General features: G+C 44.1%; 1 protein-coding gene across 3 annotated transcripts in view; it reads right to left on the minus strand.

The window, feature by feature from the left end:
• PDE11A (phosphodiesterase 11A) overlaps nucleotides 1-17,937 on the minus strand; it is a 316,746-nt gene that overhangs the window by 63,864 nt on the left and 234,945 nt on the right. For all 3 annotated transcript variants that reach the window (XM_024561537.3, XM_045196309.2, XM_045196313.2), the window contains 3 exons: nucleotides 13,278-13,387; nucleotides 3,623-3,713; nucleotides 25-125 (listed from right to left, as the gene is read on the minus strand). In XM_024561537.3, the coding sequence (XP_024417305.2) occupies nucleotides 25-125; nucleotides 3,623-3,713; nucleotides 13,278-13,387 (302 nt within the window). The remainder of the gene's footprint in view (nucleotides 1-24; nucleotides 126-3,622; nucleotides 3,714-13,277; nucleotides 13,388-17,937) is intronic.

Genomic DNA, 17,937 nt, shown 5'->3' on the forward strand with positions numbered 1-17,937 from the left:
AATAGATCAAATGCCAATACCTACTCAAAGTACAGCGTGAGGTCTGTGGCCAGTATTGACTGCTTCAAAAGCTGCATAAGGTCACTGTATTCCTTGGAGGACAAATTAGCAAAGATGTTGTGACCCTGTAACAAGAAAGTAAAAAGTCACACACACACAAAAACATTGAATCTGAGTTGTTGATTACATGTTTTTCATACACACACACACACACACGGGAACATGATAAAACCATTTTTAGGAAGCTTAATGAAATTTTGTGCAAATACAAACAGATTCTCTGGCAAACATAGCAAAGCCAGAAAGTGCAATCATTTGGGAGAGGACTACCAAAGGACACATATGACAGAGAAAACTCTAAAAAATGTTTGAACTTGTCTACTACGGGTATGTTTGTGTCAACAACTTCATTTGACTACCCATTTCCTGTGGAATTCCTGAATGTAGAAGTTAACAAGACATTTGGGAATCTCTAAGACCCTAAAATAAATACTAATTTCACTAATTAAGGCTTAAGTTGGCATCTGAAAGTACTTGCTACAGCAACATACGACTTCAAGGAGGAGAAAAAGCATTAGACCAGTGGTTCGTAACTGGGGATGATTTGGTCAGTGGGAACGCCTGGTGATGTTTAGAGACATTGGTGGTTGTCACACTGATGGGGGGTGCTACCGGCATGTAGTGGGTGGAGGCCAGGGATGCTGCTGAACATCCGACAGTGCGCAGGACAGCCTGCACAGCAGAGGTGAGCCTGGTTCAACATGCCATGGTGGCTGACACCAAGAAACCCTGTGCTAAACTGTGAAGATCCATCTCCGTGAAGTGTGTGGCAGGTTAATTCAGTACATCGTTCCCAGGCAGCTACAATGTGTATGATATTGTTCTTGGGACAGTAAAGATGACTTTTATCTGGGAAAATTTGCAGACACACCCGCATCTCCAGGCCTTTGAAAAGCCCTCTTCATCAAAATGTGTTTTAGCCACAATGGCAGCTCTACAATGTTTGCAGTGAAGTGAATACCCCTTTTGTAAAGTGACTGACAATCCACTTAATTTGCTTTGAAAGTCAGGACTTCTCATTTATCAGGTTTTCTTAGTATGAAATATGAACTCATAAACATAGCCTGGGAACTGGGCCGTTTTAAACCCAGCTTGGAGAGCCAGAAGATGGTTCAGGGGCAGAATGACTGCCTGAGAATAAACTGTTCTCCAACAAGAGGTAAATTAATTCTTTCAGGGAACCAGAATATCAATTAGTAAATTACTGCCTACAAGGCACCTGATGATAATCTGCTCCCCGGAGTTAATTTATCTCATTGGGTGAACCCGCCACTCCTTAAAGCCTAGAATATATTGGCTCCACATGGGACCAGGTCCAATATTAATAATAAGTTTCAAATGAAATCTTCCAGACCCCTAACTCAGCCATTAGGAAGAAGACAAGTAACTAAAGGAATGCCACACCATAACTCTGCCTGGGTTTCTTTGCCTAAGCCTTGCCCTTGGATCGATTACAGGCTGGCGCACTGGGGCCTGGGAACCAGTAGCTGTAAGTTAAGGAAAAGTAGCCGCCGGGATCCAGCCACCAGCCCAGTATCTCCCAGTGAGAGAAGTACAGGCAATCCTCGTTTGATTGTGCTTTGCTTCATTGTGTTTCACAGATGTGTTTTGTCACAAACCAAAGGCAAGATCCTCTACCAGCGAAAAGGTTACAACTTGCTTTATTGCGGTGGCCTGCAACCAAACCCTTGATATCTCTGAGGTCTGCCTATAGAGCTGTTAGGGGCAAGTTATGGTAAAACTAACGTGAAGTCCAGGAGAAAGGTGGTCTGAATGTGAGGATCTCGATTATTTTGCGAGAGTGCCTCTCAGTAGTACTTTTGAAGGCTGTATGGTACCTAACACAGTTTAGAGCTGACAGAGTGACAAAGCTAGCCAGATCAGCTTCTATCCTTAATTCGCAATCAGTGTATTGTTTATATGCAGATTGGCCTTCTCCAGTGCCTGGAGAGCTTGGCCCCTGAAATAGATGTCTCCCTGAAATACTGCTTTCATTTGTTCAGGAGAAGGGGGGCATTGATGGAAAGAGAACCAAGTGGTGGGAGAGAAGTCAGAGGTGGTTTTGTCGGGCCATCTAGCTGCTCTGGGCCTGCTTCACTTGGAAAGTTGGGTGAGAGCGCCCCCCTGCATTTCCGCCCTTCCGAGGGTCAGGACAGAAGGGGGTGGGGGGAGGTGCCAGAGCAGCACCTGCAGCACCAGTTGCCCCCTGCAGAATAACAGCATCATCATCATTCTGTGTTCTTCACAGAGAACACCTGACTGAAGAGCCGCCAGGGTATTTTATTTGTAGGAAGACAAATTCTGAGTTAGTGGGGTTTGTTTCCCTAAACAAACAGATGACTTCTGAGAAAACTTTGACAACCTGTTTATACTCCCTGTTATTACAAAGGTGGGGGCTCCTGGGGGTTGAAGCACAAACCCATCCTATCACTAGTATGGAAACGGTAGCCTGAACCCCAGTTCCTCCTGTCCCACTTCCCTTCCCACAGCACTGGGCTAAAACCCGTTTCCCAGGGGAACGCCTGAACCCCGGGGGAGTAGGGGAGAGGGCGGGGTGCTGGTTTCCATCAGAGTTACCCAGGGCCTGACCCTGGATGTTTCTGTTGTCTCAGCTGAAACCCCACCTCCCTGGCAGCTCACACTTCCCCAGCCGCAGTGCTGACTGTCATTTATGGGGTCGAACAAGGCCTTCACGAGACTGCAAAAGACACACTTTCTCAAGATAGGCTGGAGGAAAAAACCTCCATATTTAATGATGCTATTCCAGCAAAGCAGGGCCTTAATGATGATAATAATAATAATTAATGGCACAGCTAGAGAACTGACAAATAATGAGGAACAGATGATCCCTTCCTGGCCTCACCAACAAAAGTCTGTACGCCTGCAGAAAATTAAACAGATCCTTTCCTGGCGATTGCAAACTCCTACACGCCTCAGCCAGAGTCAGTAAGTGGTTCCCTTCTCCTTGGGGAGCTAAAACTGTACAAGTGCTTCCAAGCCCTGCAAACCCCGGTGCAGCAAAACGAGGTGCATGGCCTCAGCCCTGGGTCTCAAGTTTGCTGCAATTCTCACTTTCAAACTGGTCCCACCTGCAATTTTACTGTTCTGGGTTATTTTTTTTTTTTAATAGATGTGTCAATTGTGCTGGTAAAGTATAACTTTCGCACCCTGTTTCTGTTTCAACCATCTTTTAAAGTGGCTTTAGGTTCCACCAAATGGGAAGGCTGGGCCACTCACTACCTGGATCCGATCTCTGTGTTCAGTGGGCTTCTATGCCCCGGAGGGCTGTTAAGACAGGCCCAGGGCGTCTCCTCGCTAAGTGAATTGGGAAAACCTCCGACCAACAATGAAACCCAACTGAATCGGCTCAGGAAGAATTTGAACAAGGTCCTTGGGCAGGTGTCTAAATGAATTTTGAAAGCCCCCCCAAAAGGTCTAGTAGTTTGGCTTAAAAGCCTTGCTCCACTTCTCCGTGTCCAGCCCCGCGGCACTACAAGGAGAGGATAGAAACATTGCTTCATCGGTTTCCTGTCAAGGGGAGCAGCGGAGCGGGGGTCTGTACCTCGCTTTGAAGGATCATCACAGCGTGGTTAAAGTGGTGGTGCTCCAAGGTGGCCGAGGTGCCGTAGAGCTGGGCCAGGGCGGAGCCGCTCCTGAAAGAGGACAGAAGGGTCAGCGAGGGGGGCCCTTCACCTGTCAACAATGCCCCCACACCAGCTCTTTGGATCAAACTGCTTTTCCTGCTTTGGCAAAGGACTGTGAGCAGATACATTCACAATAACCGCTTGTGTCATTCACTAATCTGTTCGGCAAAACTTCCGGGAACCTTCTACGTGTTAGCCTAGATGCTGCGGATGATACAACAGTGAGGAAGACACTGTCCCTGACTCTAAGAAATCTACAGACGAGTAAGGGAGATGAGATGTGGTCGCAGGGAAAGGCAGGCAGGTGACACAACAGGAACACCACAGAAAATGCTCCAGGTTCAGTCAAAGTGCTTTGGGCGATCTGAGGACAGGAGGCATAATTTCTGGCTCTGGGGATGAGGGTGGGCTTCATGGACTAAGTCTTACACAGCTTCTGAGTGTCCAGAACAATGGTCTTATGCGGAGTGTATTTGATTCTCCACAGGAAGAGACCTTGTGAATATTTTGCATTTAGTCTACTTTATAGGCAAGGCTGACAAGCTTATACTATGGTTTTTCCAGCCCACAGTCATGCTATCTCGGTGTAGAACTCTGGAAAGTTCCCTGGTTTGGGGGTAAAACCTCAGCTCTTGATCATAGCTTGGGGCTGTTACTTGGTCATATTAATACTCAGTTTCTTTGTGTCTAAAATTATGATAATATTATCTACTCACCTGTCATTTATGAGAATACAATTAAATAGTTGACAGTGCCTGTCAGTGTCTGTCGCGTAGTAGATTGTACTCTACACTAATTGTTAATTAATAATTAAACACAAAAATATTTCCATTGTAAACAAATAAAATGTGAACTGATACTTGAAAGGATTATTTTGAATTATCTTAAAATTTCGCTTATGTAGAACACCCCATTCCTCAACAATTTTAATTTGGCCAAGTGTTCACTTAAATGCTCGAGTGTGCTCATTTCCGGTTCTTTTGGAGTAGGGCTTAGAGCATCTGAAGAGTCGAGAGCGTTCCAGAAATCCTAGGATTTACAGCACAGTCATGGGATTCAGTTGAGGACTCATCCAGGTTCCTGTGTTCTTTCTTGCTCATTGCAGGGAGCTTGGACTTTGAAAAGGCAACTTGGCCTTAACTTGGAAGCACTGGAGACTGACAGCTCGCGGTCTGCCCTGCCAGTGGAAGGGGCACAGACTGCACGGAAGTGCAACGTGGCGGCCTCGGGCAAACGCTGCCCTCCATCTCCAGTGGGAGGCAGTCCAAGGGCATGGCCAGTGCGGGGGTGCCTTGAAAGACTCAGGGCTGACCACATATTGGAAAAAAACAGCACGATTAAGTTCCACAGGGATTATTATGAACAGGGTTAGTAAAGAGGGTGCGGAGATTTCAATCAGGCATGTGTTATTCCTTTAAACCTTGCCTTAATCTGTATAATTTAATAAGTGAACATTTGTTAGGCTAATCTTAGTAATCAGTGATTAATATTTAATGTTAGATGTTATTTTTTTAACAGAGTTCATTTTAATGAAAATATATTTTTCAAAAAGCACAATGTATTGTGTCCTGACTATATTTGTCTTGGCCTTTACAATTCTAAGATACTTCAAACTTACATGTGCTATTCATAGAAAGTGTATATGCATATCACATCCAAATGCTTTGCATGGAGTATGTGCTTAAAAACAGTATTAGCTGCTTAGCTAATAAGCATGCAGTAGTATGTCCAGAGATTCTAGTTAAAATTGGAAGGTTTGCAGTAATAAGTGTGTTAACATGTTTTATAATAGTGTTATTAACCATATTAGCTATCATGAGTAAGCACCCACCGTATTTTGCTGTGTACAACACACACCCACATTTTTGGCCCAAACTTTCAAGAAAAATACTTTAGTTTTAATTTTTTAATTCAATTTTTATTTATTTATATTTAGATACTTGTTTTTTGTATTATAAAAGAATTTTAGCACTTATTTTTGAACATATGGATATCGATATTGCTTTCTAGAGTTACACTTTTAACACATAAGCATAAATTACAAACATTTATATAGATATGGAATTAGTATGACCCATGTATAATGTGCATCCTTATTTTTTCCTCAAAAATTTGGGCAAAAAAGCGCACATTATACATGGCAAAATATGGTATATGCACTAGGGAGCAAATTAGAAATGTAATGCGTTATTTCATCTAGCCCGGACAACAGCCATGAAATAGTGTTGCCTTTTCATTTTACAGATGAGGAAAAGCATGGCTCAGAGAAGTTATGTTACATTTCCAAGGTGACAGAGCTAGTAATTACAAGTTCTGGGTTGGAATCCAAGTTTGTAAGCTTCTTCTCATCACATAATCAGAAAGCTAATTATAACTTGTACATTTCTGATATTCAATTGTCAATTTTTGTTAAGCTGCTTGTCATCCGTGAAAGAAGCCTGCAAAATTTAATTCAAAATTCTACTAGTATAACTGCTACCCACAGGCTCAGTCCCCTGTGATTCGTGTCTCCTAGTCAGCCATGCCCAGATGTGCCTTTAATGGTGAGAATCCTGACAACAGGGTCAGTGACGTGAAGTGGGGTCCACTTGCAAAATACTGTTTGTTCCTTTATTGTGTTGGTTTAGCAGATCTCACAAAGTTAAATCAGCTAGGTGGTCATAACCACTTTGCATTTTCTTTTTTTCAGTATGAGTAGGACATTTCCTCCTTTAGCCATGGAACAGCTTGTAACAAATACTCTGGAGCCTCCCATGCTGCACCGGCCCTCTCCCCGAGGTCCACAAGGCTTCCGAACTGCTGCATTCCATCAGAAGGACTCTCGGTGTTCTTGCAAATGCAGCCATCTGACTGTCTATGGTTTGGGCATCTTCATCTCCAGACTCCGTCTCTGCTCCCTTTTACAAGTCCATCTTACATTATCCTCCCCTCATACACACACACGATACTGAGTTAATCACTAAAATGTGTAGACTTTGTAATCCAACCAGACCAATGCTATGAAAACGCTGTGAAGGCACTGGGATTCATTCGTTCACTCATTCATCTATCATTCATTCAACCAACAAGTACTGATGATTGTTATGATGCCAGGCTGCAGGCAGGTGGAGTACAAGGTAAGACACAGCTCTTCCCCTCAGGGAGCTCTCAGGCCCCTGGGACTGTGTAGGAGACTTTCTCTCACTCAAAATGCTCACCTTCGTGCCGTCTTAGCCTCGCAAACACATATGCTGTGAACCTCGCAGGACGGCGAGGGTGAAGTGCACAGTATAAAACCTGATATAAGTGGCAAAAAATATATGCATCTGTTGGGATAAACTTTTATCAAAAAATGTTCTACAAAATATGAGTTATTTGGGATGTTAAATGGCATTATGGGTAGAAATATAAAAAGGTCCTATGGTCAAATATGTTTCGGAAATTCTGGGTTTAAAAAGTTAAATTGTTTCTCCACTGCAGGATTTCCCAGCGTGTGAAAACAGGCACCGTGATTCTGCAGGAGGGAATCATGATATGCAGTATTAAGCAATCTTAGTTGATCTTAAAATCATTTTTTAAAAGAGGCCATGTGTGTTCATGTAATGTCCTTTGTGTAAAGGTATACTTCCACTTCTCATATTAAAAAACCTAGACCAAATCAATCACGTCTGGAAAAAATTGATTTTAACACCACACCTCATTTTAACTGTCTGTGGTAAGTATATGCTTCATGTAAGTAGTTTTGGGGCACACACACTATAATAGTGAAAATATTACATATATCTATATGTATGTGTGTGTATGGAGGGTATGTGGAGAGGGGGGAAGAGAAAGAGAGAGGAAGGGAAGAGTGTCCAAATTCCATAAGCATAGGAATATTTTACATGTAATTATTCATGATGCTCATTACTAACTAGGTCATCCCATCACACCAAAGTTGCCTTTTTTTCTTTTGACAGGCATCTCACTGAGGAGAAACTTATTAAAAAGAAAAGTCAAAGTGAAAGTGTGTCCCTACGCATTCGGCACTGTGCACAGGCACCAAAAATAAGTGTGCAAAAGGAGTGCACCTTTGTAACTTCCCTAGACATGCATGTGCTTTGGAAGGGAGACTTAACAGAAGGGTGCAGCCGGTGGCTCACAGTAAACTTCAGAAAGGAAAACTATGAAAGGTAATTAGGAAATTGAGAACTGTTGGGAGGTGGCGAGGAGCGGGATTAGGCTGTCACGGCAGATTAATGTGCCCCAGGATTTCACTTCTGGGACCTGGCCGAAAGCGACAAGATGGGTTTTCATTCCCCAGAAATGAGTCGAAGAGATTATGCTAGAAATGAATAGAAGAAGTCTCCTAGGAGAATATACCACAAAGCTGCTCGGCACTGATATTTAATCATCAGGGGCAGCTGTAATAGAGAGGGGCATGAGTGGGAAACGCTGTCCCTGGAGAGAACAGGAGAGAGGCACTAGCAGAGCGATTTCGAAGCCCTGTGCTGTCGCTGCCCTCTCTGCCTATTGATCATTCGTGGCACGTACTCCAATACTTAAAAATTAAGAATCAACTATGAAAATGCAAAGGTTCACTTATCAGAAAGGCTAAGAGAATAAATCATACTCTGCTATAACTAAAGTCACAACTTTTTTATTGTAGAGGCATTTTGCATTTTATATAGTAATTTGTCCCTTGCTAAATGTCTTCTGTTTTTTTTTATAGCCTTATATATGAAAAAAAGGTAGCATATGCTTTGCTTCACATAATAATTGGTGCATTTAAATTCCATTTCCAAATCACTTGAAAGGTTGAAATTAGACTGTGAATACTTTAAGGGAAGGGACTATTTGCTATACTTCTGTATTTCTCTCACAATGCCTAGCCCGGTACCTTGCACATAGAAAACACACAATTATTGGGAAATATAAAAGGAAATAAAGATGTAGATTTCTTCCTAGGGATTTCCTAAACAATGACACACTTACTGAATAAATCTTATTCTAATCAATAAAAAGATAGTTCTTTCACCATGTTGTAAAATGTCGCTACCAGCATTCATTGTCCAAGGAAATTTTAACTGAGGTTGCGTGGTGGTGGCCCTCCTGTCCTAAGTTCAAAGGGGACTCCATATGATAGAGGCAGGGCTGATGGATGCCCCATCTCTTAATCATCTTGAGGAAACGCATCAGGTCATCTAAGAACAGGCAGATTTGATCACATAGTATGAGGATGCAAAAATAAATAAAATAATAAAATTGAGTTCTAGTGCCAGTGACTTAATACCTATCTAACAGTTTTGAAAACTGTTTAATCTTATGCAAGTAACCTAAGATTTGAGAATCTCCATTTCTATTTTTGTTAAATTAAGGTGTTGAAAAAGAAGATCACCAAGGTCTAGTTCGATTCTATGATTTTTTATCGCTCCACATCTTGGTTTTCAGAGTATCAACTACATTTTAGTTTTCCAGAGCTCATAAATATGGCAAGTCAGCCAAGAAACTGAAAATTCAAAGGCCCCAAATAAGTGTCACGGAGTCATGAAAAAGAGTGTGATGCCGTGTTCAAGACCGGCTTTTGGAGTGAGCCCAGGTCTGAACACCACTCTGCCGCACGCTGGAGTACGGGGCTCAGTTCCTTCGTGAAATGGAGACAAAAACACCACCCCTCACAGGGAGGTGGGTGAGTGCTTGAGATACTAAACAAGTGCATTGTAACTCTTCTCATTGTCTCAGGGACTGTTAGTTGCAAAGAACAGAAATAAATTAGAACCATCTTCCTGGAAATAAAAACAAAATGATGAAATGATACCAGCAGCTTTGAGGGAGCCTAATTATCATAAATGCGGCTGAGTCTTCCGGAAATAGGAGTAGAGATGTGTAAAGCCAGGAATCAGGTCTGCTTTTTCTCTATTTCTCTAGGGTTTTACAATCTCTTATTTCTGCTTCTCTCCAAATATCTACTTTCTTGTTTCCTCTCTGCACATTCCGCTTATCCCCTTGGCATGTGGTCATGATAGGCTTCCCCAAACGGCAACCTCAGCTCCCAAGTCTGCAGCTTGGATGTCAGCAGCTAACTCAGTTAGTACCATGGTGATGCAACTCCAAATTCCTGAGGGAGAAAATATGGTTAAATGGGTTTTGAATAGGTGTGTACTCTTGGTCCAAAGAGCTGAAAGGTCGACTGTCAAGAAGAACGGCCTCTCTCAGTGTGATAGACGGGCTCTTGGGGAGAGGGACATTGGTACGTAAGTACAAGTAGTGTGCACAGGACTCTTAAAAGAACCCACAAGGTGCTCACGCTTGTTTTATAAGCTCTAACGTATTTATCTCTTCTTTATGCATAAGCGGCAGAATGGTAGGGGCTGGGGAAGGGGTGCTAGAGGAAGACACGATGATGTCATTGCCCTAAGAGAGAAAGGCATCCTAAAAAGACAATAAAATGCAGATCCAGGAACTCAAACATAAGGAACTGTCAGACCCTATAATGAAAGTATATCAGTTTACACTTAAAGCAGGCCCCAGGGATGGGGGAAGTGAAGACAACATCAAACCTATGACTATAAAAACTGTGTTTTACAATAATCTAAAAAAATGGCTATATTTAATTAAGAAATCAGAAAAGTTTATGGAAAAGCTGTAGTAAATAATTAAGATCTCATCCATTTACACATTCATTTTTCATTCATTCACTCAGCAAACACTCACTGTATGTTTATTATGCTCCTGGTACTTCTTTTACATCATTGGAACTCAAGGAGAAGGGGAGACACACCTGTTAATCAGCAACTAAAATACAGTGAGATGCGCACTTTGAAAAAGCGCAGCCTGGGCACAGGAAATGGACAAGGGGAAGGTGCAGCAGGAATAGAACCCGGGGGTGGTGCTTGCGGGAGAAAGAAGGAGGAGAAGGGCATTCCAGGCAGGGAAACAACACCAGGGAGCAGAGCGAAGTGAAGCAGCTGGACCCCACTGAGCACCTCCAGTAGCCCCTTGTGTCTGGAATGTAGACACCTGGGTGGGGGTGGGATGGAAGGAGCGGTGCTGGACCAGAGATGTGCAGGAGCCTGATTGAAAAGAGCCCTAAAGGGCTAAACTAAGGAATTTGAACATTATCCTTAAATCCAAGGAAGCCAGTGAAAGGTTGTTGAGCAGGGGAGTGAGCCGATGAGCTTTGTGAATCAGACTATTCTGGAGTGCCAAGGTGGTAGGACTGGAGGAGGAGAGTTGGGCTGTTCAAGGTAGCAACCCAGGAGGGGTGCAAAGAAGCCGTGGTGACTTGAGATGGTGACTTTAGGGTGCCAAGGAAGGAATCTGGGTGACTCGTGGGTTTCTGGTGGTGTTAGTCACTGAGATAGAGAACAAAAGACAGAGGGAAGACTGACACTGATGTGTCTGTGAGACGTCAACAGGAGGTGCCCCGCGAGCAGGTGGCATAAGTGTCTGGGGAGAAGTAGGGAATTACGGATCCAAGATTGGTTTGGGGCTGATCAGCATAGGGTGTGAACCTTGCATGAAGGATGGTGGAGAGCAGGAGAGGGACAGGACATAAAGAGTGCGGGCTGGGACGGTAGGAGGAGGCCTTGAAGCACACTGAGAAGAAAGGCTAGAAAGGTAGGTGAAATCCTTTGGGGGACAATGGAAGAGAGAGTTCTAGGAAGGAGGGAGCAGAAAATGGGTCTCCTGGGAGGGAAGGCCCAAGAAAGAAGGACAGTAAGAGTCTCCAGTGGCTCTGGAAAAAGGGGCCATTGGTGGCATTACTGAGGGCAGTCCCCCTGGTAAGGCAGAACTAGAAGGTGCATGGGAGGGCAGCGGTTGGGGAAGTGAAGGCAATGAACCTTCCAAGAAGACTGACTGGGGAGGAAGGAAGAGAAATAGAACACACAGAAGCTAGAGGGAGAAGTGGGGTTGGAGTGGGCTTTGTCAAGAAGTGGGGGAACTGTTCATTTTAATAAGATGCTGAGAGCTAGTAGAAAAAAGAAGGGAGATACAGGGAACAGAGAGAGGAAGATTAATAGAGCAAGGTCTCAGAGGAGGGAGCAAGAAAGTGATCCAAACTGGGATGGAGGGATTAGCATCAGCCAAGAGAAAGGGCAGCTTTTCACTGAGATAGGAGGTTAGGAAGAAAGGATGGGGCCAGACAGATAAGTTTGTACGTGGCAGGGGAGGAAATTGAGGGAGTGCTCGATTGATGGCCTCAATTTTCTCCGTGAAGGAGGAGGCAAGGTGATCTGCCGAGTGGAGCGGGGGATGGAGCGGGGGAGTGGGAGACAGGCGGTGGTTCGGAGGGGAGAATGTGTCGTATATAGAACTGCTGAGAGCAGTGGGGGAGAGAACTGGCTAGAGACACAGAATCTGGGAATACTGAGCATGCTTCTCAGCTGGGAGACTATCTATTTGGTGTATCTCAAACTCTCACAACTGTGACATTTCCTACTAAAGCCTTTGTAAGTCTAGGCAGAATAGCACGAAATTGAATTGTTAGATTGAACTGGGGCTGCGGTTTTGCAGAGTGGGTGCCACAGAACGTGAAGAGAGTCAAGAAATTATAGGATATTGAGAGGGGAGGGTTGAAGTGATGGGGGCTGTAAGATCCAGGGTGGATAGAGAAGGGTGCACACTCGAAGTTCATTTGCTGGATCAGGAGCGAATGCAAGTGGCCAGGACTCCAAGGCATCAGTTGGTAGGTGTTTGGGGGAACAGAAAGAATGGTGGTCTGTTGCTGTTTCCTGTTATGGAGCTGCACCTGTTAATGGGGGCTTTGAAATCAGTCATCTGAAAGTTAATCTTACCACTTTGTTGAAGCCTTCCTTAACGTCTCCTCCACCCCCAAACTCTTTCCTCCAGCCGCTGAACCCACATCATTTTGCTTGTCAACAGGTAGTAGGAACATTAAAACTGGACCCTCAATGTAAGACTCAGGAGCTCTGGGTTTCCAGCACCCATACCCTACGGCCTGGGCTGCAGTGTGAGCCGCAAAGCAACAGCTCTCTTGACCAGCCCATCTTGCCGAGGGACAGACTGTTGTGTCTGTGCACTTTATGTGCCCATCCATCTCCAGTCTTGATGCGGTTCCTCTTCTGTTCCCCCCTGTCTGCGGGAGGAGCAGAGGCTATATTCCAGCGTGTCGCTTTTCTTCACTGCGGTGTATATGACATCTAACATCCAAAAAACCTGGAAGGGAATCTATTGGGGAAGGAAGAGATATTTTGCTTCATAACATTTACAATGTCCTCAGTCCAATTTTCTTTTAATTGTCTCAAAACAAGATTTTAGAGTAGAGAGTCCAAAAAGCTTAAAATGCCATGAAAGCCAATATTCTGGGAGAAAAAAAAAAACAAAACAGGTGCTTTAAAATCCGTGCTTTGTTATCGGACTGAGGTCAACAGAGACAGACCAAATCAACAAGCATGACATGAAGGGCAAATCTGCAATTAAAAGAAGAATAGGGAATTATAAAGATGGATGGGCCCCATGACACGGGAGCCCAGGCCTGCGAGGCCTTGGCCTCGGATGCCAGAAATTAATGCTTTACTCTTTAGCATCTGTCACCTTTGGCTCTGGGCAGAAAGGCAAATGCATTAAAATAACAACAGTTAGAACACTTACTTAGCTTGGAAGGCATTGTTCGTTCCCCTGTGGTCGAGGTCATGACACAGGCACCCCACAATCACCGCTAAGATTTCCACTTCGGTCAGAATCTCCTGAAACCCGGCGGTCTGGGAAGGAGAGAAGATGGCAGCAGTCACAGCTCAGGGCACGGAGGATGGATAAGGTTTGTTTGCTGAGCAATCATCAGTTCTGTTTTCGTTCGCACATCATTTAAGGAAATGATGCACTGCCACCCCCTTAGACGACAGTGGTCACTTGCACAGACTAAGGTCCCCGCAGTGATAAATTATCGCGGTGCCACACGGAGACACGCTGGCCCACCAGAACAGAGTTCAGACCATTTTGCTCCCTTTTTAGAGAAGAGGTTGCACTCTCCAGATACAGTGACAGTTTGACAGGGGCCCAAAGTAAAATGTGCTCTGCGAGTCCACGTCGCAGCGACGCACGCGCAGTGGGAGGGGAGAGGGGCTGAGAATTTAGAACTGAATGTTGTACCCACCAGATACCGCTCAAATGAAAGCAAAAAACACCCGTTAATCCCCTTAATATATATTTTCAATCCTCACCCGAGGATATGTTTCCTGATTTTAGAGAGAGGAAGTGGGAGAGAGAGAGAGAGAAACATCGATGTGCCATAGAAACACCTGCCGGTTGCCTCCCATACTGGGGATCGAACCCGCAATATTCTGGTACATGGGATGACGCTCCATCTAACTGAGCAGCCTGGCCAGGGTCCCCTTAGTATTAAAAGAAGCAACCTAGAAGTACTGAAATTGTTACCTGATAATATTCTAGAAGTTATCTTGTAATATTCTAGAAGTTAGCTTGAAGAACCAATCAAATTCTTACAGATAGTAAAGCAGAGCATGTCTTAAAGACGAGAATTTGGCAGAGGATTTGGTGACCCAGACTGAGGATCAGGTGAAGCATTACTGGGATTCTTTGTTTCATTACCCTCGGGGCATCTCGCAGGTGCAGGGCGTAGGTGTGTGATTTCTTTTGGGGGCAGGGCGAGGTCACTGCACCACCCAAAGCAGCAACGGTTCCTCGGTTCCTGCTGTCCCTTCGTTAGCTCAGAAGAGCAAGCAGACCTCTGAAAAAGCAAGTCTGTGCATTTTCTTAGTCCAAGGCCTGCACGTCTCCCCCCTTTTATTTTGTGAGGCTCCCACTGGATTACTTACACGGAAACCTTTATCAGAGGGCGGAGGAGAGGCCAGGCGGGGTTGAGCTGCTTCCCCTTTTCATGGGTGTTTCCCCCGAGCCAGGTCACGGGCTAGTAGCCATGACACTTCTCTTACAGCCCCGCAAAGTTCGTTTTCTAATTAATTACTTTTTTATTGAGGAAGTAACTAAATGATAAGTTCCTGTGTTGAAAATTTTAATTTTAAAATTTACATTGGGTCCACTGCTACATCTAGAAAGACATGCGATGTAATGTGCGCTGTAAATGGGAATATGAATAAAGTGTCTGGGACGGGAGGGACGGCCCATGTCAAAGCTGTGTGTGCTTTCACTAAACTTTGGAGCTGGCTGTTGGTTTTAAACTAATTTTATTTTACTTAAAGTACTACCTGCAATAGTTTTTAAAAATATGAATTATTTTTAAGAGACTTAGAAGCAAAAACAGTCGTTCCTCATCCTTCTCCTAACTAGATTCCCAAAGGTGACCACTTTCCATTCATTGTCTTCTTTATCTAATTTGGTAGGTATTTTATACCACGTTTCTATATAGATTCTTATATTATTAACACTTAGTTATTCATCAAGTGCTTATGTATTCCTTCCTGTGTGTCTGACACAGTTCTATGAGCTCTGATGCTGTTCGACTTATTTCATTCTCCTAACAGACGTGGGGAATGGGAAGTATTATTATCCGCAGGTACAGGTGAGGAAACAGGGCCAGGGCTGCAAGACTCTGTAAACAGTCACTGCATCATCACTCTACACACTGTCACTGCAGAGCTACCTAGTATCTGGTAATTGTTTCTTGTGTAAATGTTTTCATTTCCTGGAGTTAAGATTTCCTTGAACATCTAAGTCTTCTCACACCCCACACAGTTCTGCAAAGAGGCACAACTCTTGTTAGATCCCTCCCTGTCCTGGGGACTCCCTGCCTTTGCCTGGCTCTTCTCTTTGGTCTGGATTCTGTCTGCTGCCAGCTTTGTCTCCCAGGGTCCATCTCCTACCTCCTCACCCCATACCTCTTTCCTCACTTACTCCCTGTTTGCGGAATATATCCGCCAGAAGCTTCACGGGAGAGGGTGTTCATTTTTTAACACTAGGGGAGTTACTTTTTTTGACAATTGCATGACTAATAATGTCTTTAATCTATTCTTCTACACAATTGGTTAGCTTGCCTAACAATTTTCATTGCAACATTTTCACTGAGCATTTTGAAGTTCTGCTCCATTGTTTTCTTAGTTCCGAAGTTAGAGAACTACGTCATTCTTCTTCCCAGTACTTTGAGCGTTACTTGATCGTCCCTCTTTTGGAATCCTCTGTCCCCGGGGTTTGGCAGTTTCACAAAGATTTGTTTTGGTTTGGGACTTTTCCCCCATTTTGCTTGATCAGCCTTTTCTTCAGTATAGTATTCTCGTTTATACTTTTTTGAATAATTTTCTCTTCACCATTTTTTCCTGACCTATTTGACTACAACTCCACCTGGGTGGACATTGGACTTCTTGCATTGATTTCCTTGTTTTGTCTGTTCATTCCCTTTGCCCATATTGACTTTTTCTCTCTTACTTTCTAGGAGTAACCACATTTTTAATTTATAAATATTTTCTTGTCTACGGTGCCTTTTCTAATAGCACGCTTTTCTTCTCTCAAGGATGCATTATTGTCTCTTGTTTTGTGAGGATATTTATTATAATTCCTCTGAAATTGTTTCTGCTCCCTGATTGCCTGTTTCCTCTGTGCTCTCTTTCTCTGTGTTGAGTGGTTTCCCCAAGGGCCGGGTAGGTCACTCACATGAGTGAAGCATAACAGTGCTCACCAGGTAGCCCTGTGTGAGCCTGGTGTCTGCAGTGGCTGGGCCCTTACCACAGGGGGAGCAGAGGGACAGCTGGTCTTTTGCTAGAGATCCCCCATGTGTCAGGCTCTACATTCGCTTCTGCTGGACTTTCCAGTCTCTTGTTTGGACATGGCATAAACACAGCTGTTGGCGTTCTGAGAAAGCAAAATGTAGCTTCTCACCTTTGAGGATATAGAGTTTCACTTAATTCTCTTATTTTGTTGGGGTTCAGTTTCCCCAGCAAACACTCTGGCTTCCTGAATAGGGGAGGGGGAGAGTGTCCCTCTGACCACACGGAGAGGGGATGGGGCCTTGGGGACTCAGAGTTTCCATTGCCCTCTCACCCCCCCCCCCTATTTCTGTGGCATCTGATGCCTCCAGTTCCTGAGCTCTGGCAGCTTCTGGGGGACATTGTTTCTCACGGGCCCCCTGCTTGTACCCACTTACCTGAAGGGCACTTGGGCTGGCCCTTCCTCTTCTCTGCTAAGCTGTGAACCATCCTCCCTCCATTTTCTGCCTTCATCTATTATGGGTCCATGAAAGGTAGAATTTTCTCTATTCCTTGTTCTCCCTGTTATTTGGGAGTGGGTTTGAAAGGCAAAGGGGATATAAATGTCTATGTCTGTCCTCTCTGTCATCTTGAAACTGTAAGTCAGTTAGCCGGGTTTGGATCTTGCTAATGCTCAGTAAGTCCTGACGGTCTATCGGGTGTGAAACAATTATTCATGATGCCCTGGAAATTGGAGCTGTAAACAGCAATGAAACAACACAGGAATTTAGAAAGATTCTGCCTGTGAACGTGCTATTGATGAGAACTAGGTGATAAACTAAAACCGTAAGAACAGGGATGGGATAATGTTAAACTAAGCTAATGTGACTAGAAATTTATGAAAAGGTATAATTGAGTGTCATCTAATACATTCAAGATAAAAATCCCAAATTATTTTTAAGCTATCAGTTACCACTCATTATATAACATGATGGAAAATATTTTATCATAGTGCTCTATGTAGCCATCTTCCTTCCCACTCTGGCCCCTTCTTGAAAGTCCAGCATCTCATTCTTAAACTGCTTGTATCATGGATACTTTTGAGAATATGATGAAAGCCATGAACCCTCTTCCTAGAAATTTTTCTATGAAATTATACTGTTCGAAGACCATGGAGCCCACCTCTGAGTCCTCAGAATAAAGAAGCCCTGAAGTACAGCACCCACCCAGTCACACAGAACAGGTTCGCCTCTCTCGACTTTGATACCTGAGTTACTGAAGCAGCACCTGTCTCTTGAATGTGATTTAGGGCTGCCTCATAAATGGTTTCTGAGAGTCATCAGGCCTGAGGAGCATCCACCTGCCACTGTGTTCCTTTGCTTCTCCCCACCCTCCCCCATCTTCCATCCAGTCCTATCCATTCCAACCTATATTTGCATCGAGGAGAAAAAGTCAACCGCCTGCTGAAGACAATATACTTGCAAAAGAGAACAGAGGAATCTAAAAAACAAAATAAAGGAATAAACAAAACAGAAACAGACTTAGAGCTACAGAGAACTGAGGGTTGCCAGATGAGAGGAGTGTTGGGGGGCTGGGTGAAAAAAGTGAGGGGATTAAGAAGTGCAAATTGACGGTTACAAAATAGTCGCGGGGAG

The sequence above is a fragment of the Desmodus rotundus genome, chromosome 2 (genome assembly GCF_022682495.2).
Source record: "Desmodus rotundus isolate HL8 chromosome 2, HLdesRot8A.1, whole genome shotgun sequence".
In the NCBI taxonomy this organism is placed as follows: Eukaryota; Metazoa; Chordata; class Mammalia; order Chiroptera; family Phyllostomidae; genus Desmodus; species Desmodus rotundus.